Raw genomic sequence first — 9,465 nt, forward strand, 5'->3', positions numbered from 1 at the left:
ACATGTCCTCTTGTCTTGGTGTGTGTCACAGGACATGTCCTCTTGTCTTGTTGTCTCACAGGACATGTCCTCTTGTCTTGGTGTCTCACAGGACATGTCCTCTTGTCTTGTTGTGTCTCACAGGACATGTCCTCTTGTCTTGGTGTCTCTCACAGGACATGTCATCTTGTCTTGGTGTCTCTCACAGGACATGTCATCTTGTCTTGGTCTCACAGGACATGTCCTCTTGTCTTGCTGTCTCTCAGGACATGCTTGTGAAACACCAGCAGTACCTGCAGAGACAAAAGGATGTTGTCGCCAACAGGATGAAGAAACTGGCAGCCAAGCAGGTGGAAATAACAGTAAGTGAACCTTGTGTTCTATTATTATTATTTGTACTATTATTATTACTAGTATTATTGTCATTATTATTATTATTATTGTCATTATTATTATTATTATTATTATTATTATTATTATTATTATTATTATTATTATTATTATTATTATTATTATTATTATTATTATTATTATTATTATTATTATTATTATTATTATTATTATTATTATTATTATTATTATTATTATTATTATGGGTTTAACCTTTTCTCTGCATATGTCTGAGAAACCCATGCCTACATAATAAGCATTTCACCAGAGGGCATGTGTGTCACTCCTGGGGCTGATTGGCTGTCATCGAACATGTGACCTTCCAGTCATGGGACCTTCTTGCTGTTCCAAATATATATTGTTAATGTGACCATCTCTTGTTAGAGAAATGGTGCTTGCTGGCGTCTGGATGATATGACGATCAGAACAAGGTCAACATTAGACTTCTCTCAGAATCAGAATCACTTTTATTCACCAAATGCATCATAACAGACATGCAGGAATTTGACTTGACATATCAGCAAGACATGAAATACCTGACAACACCACAGAAGACATAAAGCAAGACATAAACAAAACAAATAAAACACACATACATACAGGCCAAGTATTGGATTGTGCAAATGAAAAGATATATATATATATATATAATATCCTGTCTGCTTCAAAAAATAAATGCCCAAAGTGCACATGCTTGTCACGTAAAAAGGTCTAAATACACAACAGCGTTGATAGTCAGAGCAATAAATGTAATAGAAATAGAATCAAGTACAGAAGTTAAAAACCATCATAATAAAGTGTAAAAAGTAGTAGTTAGAAATAGAATCAAGTACAGAAGTTAAAAACCGTCATAATAAAGTGTAAAAAGCAGTAGTTATAATAATATGGTTATTTCTTGTTTTTTGTTTTAGTTTTCCAGTGTCTATTGTAGTGTTTTAGCAAATTTTTTATGTTTTTTTCCCACATGAATTATTTCTTGTATTTTCCACTGATGTTTTAAAAAAAATGCTGTGAAGCACTGTGCACTCGTGCTGAGAAGGGCACTATATAAATATACTTACTTACTTACTTACTTACTTACTTACTTACTTACTTACTTACTTACTTACTTACTTACTTACTTACTTACTTACTTACTTACTTACTTACTTACTTACTTACTTACTTACTTACTTACTTACTTACTTACTTACTTAATATGGTTATAATAATATGGTTATTATAATATGGTTATAATAATATGGTTATAATAATATGGTTATTATAATATGGTTATAATAATATGGTTATAATAATGCTTATAATTCAGTCCTCCACTACCAATGAAGGATCAACCTCCGGCCCCTATTGGCTGACATTCAAAGCTGGCAACCAATGACTTCACCTAAATCTTTCTCTCGTCATCCAATCACATATTTTATCCCACGGCAATGACACTGTCACAAACCAGCCTCCTGTTAACAGCTGTTTGCTTGCACCCCTCCATCTCCCTGTAGCACCCCTCCTGTTAACATCTGTTTGCTTCACCCCTCCATCTCCCTGTAGCACCCCTCCTGTTAACAGCTGTTTGCTTCACCCCATCCATCTCCCTGTAGCACCCCTCCTGTTAACAGCTGTTTGCTTGCACCCCTCCATTGGGCAAGTTGGACAGATTTACAATATCGGCGTCATGCACCAGGTCCATTAGTAAATATTATAAATATAGGCATCATGCACCTGGTCCATTAGTAAATATTATAAATATAGGCATCATGCACCTGGTCCATTAGTAAATATTATAAATATAGTCATGCACCAACATGGTAACTAATTCATATCAAACATGGTCACTAATTCATATCAAACATAGTCACTAATTCATATCAAACATGGTCACTAATTCATATCAAACATGGTCACTAATTCATATCAAACATGGTCACTAATTCATATCAAACATGGTCACTAATTCATATCAAACATGGTCACTAATTCATATCAAACATAGTCACTAATAAATATAAAACATAGTCACTAATTCATATCAAACATGGTCACTAATTCATATCAAACATGGTCACCAATTCATATCAATGGACCAACTCCAAAAAGTGTCTCTTGATGACATCACAAATGTAAGTCTTGATGCTCTGGTTCCAGCGTAGGGAGACAGTTGACTCTATTAGACATTGACTTAACTGTCTAAGTTAATTCGAATATAACAATGTACATTCTATTTTAGGGTGGATTGTTCCTTTAGAGGTACAGCAGGTCTAATAAAAATGTCCCCCTTTAGATAAACATACATTATAATTTATAATCACAAATGTACCACATCATCATTTGCTGCTGCATCTGACTGGAACACATTACAAAACACTCTTAAACTCACTGCCCTCACATCGCTCACTGCTTTTAAACAAAATCTGCAACAGATCTTAACTGACTGTTGCACCTGCTGACTGCCTCCCAATCGCACGCATAGCCCTCAGACTCTTCTCTCCTCCCCCTAAGCCCCCTCACCTACCTCCCTCCCTCTCCCACTTTCTTCTCTCTCTCTCCCTCTGGTTCTCGCTCTCCCTCTGGTTCTCGCTCTCCCTTTCCTTCTCTCTCCCTTATTTATTGTTGTCCTTGCATACTATTGCTACTGTCATTTTGTATTTTATTTACTGTATATGCATGTACATAACCTTTTTTCCCCCCCCAGCCTACGACCCCCCCCCCCCCCCCCTTCCCACAAAAGGCATTTGCTTTTTGGACAGGCTGCTTTTGTATATAAGAATTTGTTCTTAATTGCTTGCCTGGATAAATAAAGGTTAAATAAATCAATAAAAAATGGCTTCCATTTTCAAAGTGACGTCCCCTTTCTGTCCCCCGCGCCTCAGAAAAAGGCAGACGCGTTCAAGGAGAAGGTCAAGAAGAAGTACGAGGACATGAAGCGTGTTCTGGACGAGGACCTCCGGATCTCCCTGACCCACCTGGACGTGGAGCTGGAGGCCACTGAGCTGGTGCTGGAGGAGCAGATCGAGAGCTGCTACATGCTCACCCGGGAGCTGGAGCGGCAGCTGAGCGACCTGGACCAGGAGAAGGACAAGCAGCAGGTGGAACGTCAGGTCCGATGTGTTCTGCTGTGTGTGGTGGATGTACAGACTGTGGCTATAGAATAGAATAGAATAGAATAGAATAGAATAGAATAGAATAGAATAGAATAGAAGTACTTTATTAATCCAGAGGGAAATTCAGCATCACAGATCGCTCACAATGAATATTCAGTTAATCAAAAGTCAAAAATAAGAATAGGAATAAAAATAAGAATACACAGTCCGAAAATATACAGTAAAATGTAAAATTTTAATGTAAAATTTAAATGTAATTGTAAAATGTAAATGTTAAATGTCCAGGAAAATATACAGGGATTTACTCTGTGCTCAGTGAGGCTCAGTGAGGCTGAGGCGTTGTACTGATGGCTGTTGGTACAAAGGACTTCCTGTGACTATTTCATATATATATTCATAATCTAGATCTGTAACCACATATCTTGTCTTTTCCCAATACAGAAAGCTGAGACGGAAAAGAGGTAGGTTCACACCTGGTTTACACTGTTTCTTTTTCAAATTTCAAGTTCAAGTTTTGTTTGATTTGTCACATATAAAGTACATGTACAGTATACATTACAGTGAAATGCTTGGTTCTGTATGAGCCCCCTGAGATTGTGCTTCATACAGTAAAGAAAAGTAAAAAGAATAAAGACCAAACAGTATATATACATTGTATACAATATACAATATACAAAACGAAAGTACAAAATGCAAAGATGCTAAATATTTGGTAGAGATGTAGTGCAAATCGTTAATAAATTGATAATAGATAAAATAACAACAATAAAATTACAAGGTATGGCAGAACAGACAATTGCACTCTGGTTGGATGCCACACTTATTTACGTTGTACTGTACTTGTGCTGTATGATGCCAATACATTTGAATATAATATAATCTAATGAGACAAGATGAGATAGCCTAATACATACGTAGTCTGCTGACACAGAATTATTTTGGATCCAAAATGCTTCCCACACACCACAACAATACACATAACAATACAACACAATACATCAATACTCCTGCTGATTTAGCAGCTTAATGGAAGAAGGAACACATTGCATTGGAAGTGCCATCCAACGTGAATGACTTGCATCTTGCAGTATAATAGTTATTAGTGACGGCTTACTAATGACTATGAAAGTGACATGTAGGATGGGCGACCCACAGGAACACACACACACACACATGCACTGAGTCGCCGATGAATTGTCTCTCTGCACTTTTCCCATTCCGTCGTCCTTTCCCCCAAGGGCAGCCAGGAGCAGACATGGGCTGCGGCGTGGGCCGTGCCCGGGGACCAATCCAAGTGCTCCTGTCCGTCTTCGTCAGGGACGCGACAACGTTAGCGATCTGTTCTGCATGTTTTTCCACTGGGTTTATCTTATTGGGAGGGGAAGCCCTTTGCGAGCACATGGAGAACGTGCAAACTCCACACAGAAAGGCCCAGGAGATACCCCACCTGGGTACCTGGCAACGCAGAAACCTGGTGTTAGGGTTTGAAACCGACCTCAACAGCACGGCACAGACAGGTAGTTCAGAGTTAGCCAAACACTAGGGCGTATTTATTTACAAAATCAAAAAGAGTCAAGTAACAATTCTGAACAACAAAAAAGGAGAATGCCTTCGGCAGAGTTGTCTGCGGCTCTGCAGATCCTCCCGGTGTTAGAGGTGGGGAATCGGCGTAGACGCCGTTGCGGCTCTGCAGATACTCCCAGCTCCAACTTGGAGTGGAAACGGAGAGAGAGAGAGAGATCAACAACAGTCCAACAGTACACAGAGGCAGTGCAGTTCAGTCCTCCCTTAGCTGAGTCCAGTATGAAATACAAGTGACGTGATCTTCGGTGTAAACTACACACAAGTTAGCTGAGTCCAGTACAAAACAAAACGGTACTTCTTCAGTGTTATCCAAACACACAATTTAGCTGAGTCCAGTACAAAACAAAACGGCACTTCTTCAGTGTTATCCAAACACACAAAAACAGATAATCCCAAAAGGGTTTGGTTCCAAAACTCACCAAAGCGCAAACGCGTAAAGCGGGCAACGAGTCGCAGCTCCAAACGGATGACCAAGATATTCACCAGCGGCGATCCAAAGATGTCCTGGAGGGAAAGTAGACGAGGCACAACAACGGGGGGAAGGCAGGCAGAAGCAGTAGTATTCAAAACGACCCGACAACGATTGAAAGAAGGTCCCAGTATATGAAGCCTCTGGAGCGCTAATCACAAACTACGACAGGTGCGTGATGGAATTGGTAATCGCTCCAGAAGCGTGTGGCGGGGAATGCACCAATCAACACAGTACCTTGAAGGAGCGTGTGGCGGGGAACGAGCCAATCCTCACACCTGGTCCCCAAGCGGGAATCGAACCCAGGACTTCTAGCTGTGAGGCGACAGTGTACTACACCAATAATAAATAATACATTGGATTTAGAGAGAGAAGCGCCTTTCTCAGACTCAAGGACACTTTACCAAAAAAGAGAAGCTATATAAAAGAAAGGGTAAATATGAATATATATATATATATATATATTAACAACACAAAAATATGTATGTGACACCTGAATTTCCCAAAGGCGGTTGATAAAAGAACAATTGAGTACAATTGGAACAATTTAGTCTATCATCACAAACGTTGTTTGAGGAAGGCAGGCGGCATTGTCAAGGATCATGGACTGTTTGCCCTCCCCCTTCTTTCCCTCAGCTGTCATCTCTGGACTTTGCATCCAGACGATCCAGTAGATGAGAAGTTGAACTATTTTATTGCACTGCGCTATTGCACTATTTTACTGTCTATTCTATTTGACTAATTTATGTCTATTTTATTGCACTGCTCTTATTCTGTCTATTTATATACTCATTCTATGTCTGCACTTTATGCATTGCTTTTATTTTTGCACGATTCCCAATACAAGTGGGGCCTCAGACCCTGGAGGTGGGTGGGGCTTGTGCAGGGGTTCACAGAAATCTATCACAATCCTTTTTATATATTTTAATGACCGAAATCTATTACAATCTTTTCTTAAATTTAATTATCATTATTATTCATAGATTTTAACGTCAGAAATCGATTACTAAATTTCAGGGAGGTTTTAAAGTAAAGTCTACAACCGTGCCAACTTTATTCATTTCATGCCTAGGCCTATATGTCTATTTTGTGTCTACATCACTGCTGTGAAGCACATAGGCTGCAATTCTTGTATTTGTGTAAGTGCTATATAAATACAGTTATCATTATTATTTTACCGTTAAATTTAAATGTTGTTAATCTCATAATTTCCGTTTCATATCATGAGTCAAATAATTAAAATTTTAACAAGATAAAGGGCGGCGCCGGCACGGTGGTTAATATAGCACTGCTGCCTCACAGAAAGAAGGTCTTGGGTTCAGTGGTTAGCACTGCTGCCTCACAGCAAGAAGGGTTCGAACTCCTGGGTTCGAACTCCAGCAGGGGGCCTTTCTGTGTGGAGTTTGTGTGTGTTTCCTCTGGCTACTCCGGTTTCCTCCCATGGTAGGCAGGGACTACAGATGAAAACTAGCTCATTAGCTAATTCTGGCACATTTAGTACATTGATGTGGAAACTGAAGATGTTGATTAATGTGCGCTGTCCCTCGCTAAAAATAAAAAAATAAAAAAATAAATGATTTGCGCCAAGATGGATTTGCCTCAAAGCCCTTGTTTTTCTTTCTCGTCATCAGAGTCTGTGAAACGCTGAAATCAACCGACCCGGATCTGACCCAGTTGGACGAGTTCAAGAACGACCAGCTCCTCAGTCTCACCATCAACCTGCTGCTGTTCATCCGATCGCAGGTCCCTGTCACCAAGAAGCTGTTTCAGAGCTGTGAGTTCCAATTGGCAGATTGTCACGTGAAGTAGAGACTTGAGATAAGAGCACGATGGAGTTAATACCAACATTCAGACCTCAGACTGATCATTGGTATTCAGTTCCTCTTCTCTCCATTCAGACCTCAGACTGATCCTTGGTATTCAGTTCCTCTTCTCTCCATTCAGACCTCAGACTGATCCTTGGTATTCAGTTCCTCTTCTCTCCATTCAGACCTCAGACTGATCCTTGGTATTCAGTTCCTCTACTCTCCATTCAGACCTCAGACTGATCCTTGGTATTCAGTTCCTCTTCTCTCCATTCAGACCTCAGACTGATCCTTGGTATTAAGTTCCTCTACTTGTTCATGTTTTCTATGAGTATCAATTTCAAGTTCTTTATTTGTCAAATACACAACAATACAGGGGCATTGCAGGTAATGAAATGTTTGTGTTTCAAGCTCAGACTCAACAGTGCACAATTAGGAAACAACAATGAATACAAGAATGGGGCTGACCCCTATTAGTCGATTAGTCGACTAATCGGTCGAAAGGTGCTGTAGTCGACTGGCCAACCTCTTAGTCGAAAAAAAAAAATAATTATATATAAATATTTTTGTATCATTCGTTCCAAAAGAAAAGAGGCCTAGAAGCGTGGCTAACGCAGGCGGCTACGTGGCGTAGTGGGCAAGGCGCTCGCCACGAATGCGGAGACGCTGGGCTCGCCTGTTCGAGCCCAGCGCTCCACATTGCTTTCAGTTTAGCTGGTCGTTCATACTAATACACATTGGCCGTATTAGGGGGTGGGAAACTGATGGGTGGGGATCGGGCGTTGTGGACAGCGACTCCTACAGGTCGGTTGGTGCGCCTGCGCAGTAGAATCAGGAAGTGTCGGGGGCAGCGTGAGCCTCCCACGCGTTACTCCTCGCCACTGAGAGATCGAGCTGCGCAGGTGAAAAGATGCGACTGCTGTTACCTCAAGTACCGGAGGGGACTTGTGCTATGTATGACTTAGTCCACATTGCAGCCGGCTTGTGGGAGGCAAGAAACAGCGTTCGTGACAGGGGAGGGTTGAATTGGATGATACGAAATTGGGATGGGAGAAAATATAGAAAATGGGAGAAAAAGTGGATCAAAAACAAAAAAAACAAAAAAAAAGAAGCGTGGCTAACGCTAATGGCACGCATACCAGCGGCTAACTGCCTACGAAAACAGGCACAGAGGCACTGAAAGAGGATTTCACCCATCTAATGAACACACAAGACTAGACAAATATCAAGATGTATCCATCAGTGGACCAATTGCATGTTTTTGCAGAGGACAAGAAGCCTTCAGTCGACTCCTTCAGACATTAAGCACCCCCACAGCCCAAATGGAATGAAAAAAAAAAAAAAAAAAAAACGTAAAAAAAAAAAAATCGACTAACAGCTAATTTTGGCCAATCATAGTCGACCATCCAAATCCTGTCGGGGACAGTCCTAACACTAGTAGTAGTAGTAGTAGTAGTAGTAGTAGTAGTAGTAGTAGTAGTAGTAGTAGTAGTAAGATAAAATAAAGTAAAATATAAAATGAGGTAAGATAAAATAAAAGGTTTGACTGATTTATTTCTGCACAGATGCTTCAGAAGTCATCCTGGACCCAGACACTGCCCACCCCAAACTCATCATTTCGCGTGCAGGCAACATGGCCACCTACACAGACACCTGGCAGGAAGTGGCCGACACGCCTCAGCGCTTCGACACCACCCTAAATGTGGTCAGCCGGGAGGGATTCAGCGAGGGCCGCCATTACTGGGAAGTGGAGGTGAGCGGGAAGACCTACTGGGAGCTGGGTCTCACCTACCCGAATATCCCGCGCAAGGGCGGCGGCGAGGAGTTTTGGCTGGGCCGCGGGAGGGGGTCCTGGTGCGTGGAGCACTTCAACGGGGCCTACACGGCCTGGCACGCAGGGGTTGCTCACGAGCTGGCGCACGTGGAGGGCCGGCAGTTCACTCGTATCGGGGTTTACTGCAGCTTCCCGGGGGGGGTGGTGTGCTTCCTGGGGGCCGACACCATGATCCCCCTCCACTGCTTCTGCATCGGCACCTTCACAGACACCCTGCACCAGGCTGTGTGTCCCGGCCACGACAACCTGGGGACGAACTGGAAACCTATTCAGATCTGCGATGCATCCCGGTCCGCTCCTATCCTCTGA

The 9,465-nt window shown here is 41.6% G+C and overlaps 1 protein-coding gene across 1 annotated transcript; it reads left to right on the forward strand.

The window, feature by feature from the left end:
• Nucleotides 1-248: 248 nt before the first annotated feature.
• Nucleotides 249-9,465, forward strand: LOC311237816 (zinc-binding protein A33; the record flags this gene model as incomplete). The annotated part of the gene is made up of 5 exons (XM_084325793.1): nt 249-341; nt 3,234-3,461; nt 3,906-3,925; nt 7,149-7,291; nt 8,888-9,465. 5 exons carry the CDS (start codon nt 249-251, stop codon nt 9,463-9,465), a joined length of 1,062 nt encoding a protein of 353 aa, XP_084181919.1.

The sequence above is a fragment of the Notolepis coatsorum genome (genome assembly GCF_963971535.1).
Source record: "Notolepis coatsorum genome assembly, chromosome: 12".
In the NCBI taxonomy this organism is placed as follows: Eukaryota; Metazoa; Chordata; class Actinopteri; order Aulopiformes; family Paralepididae; genus Notolepis; species Notolepis coatsorum.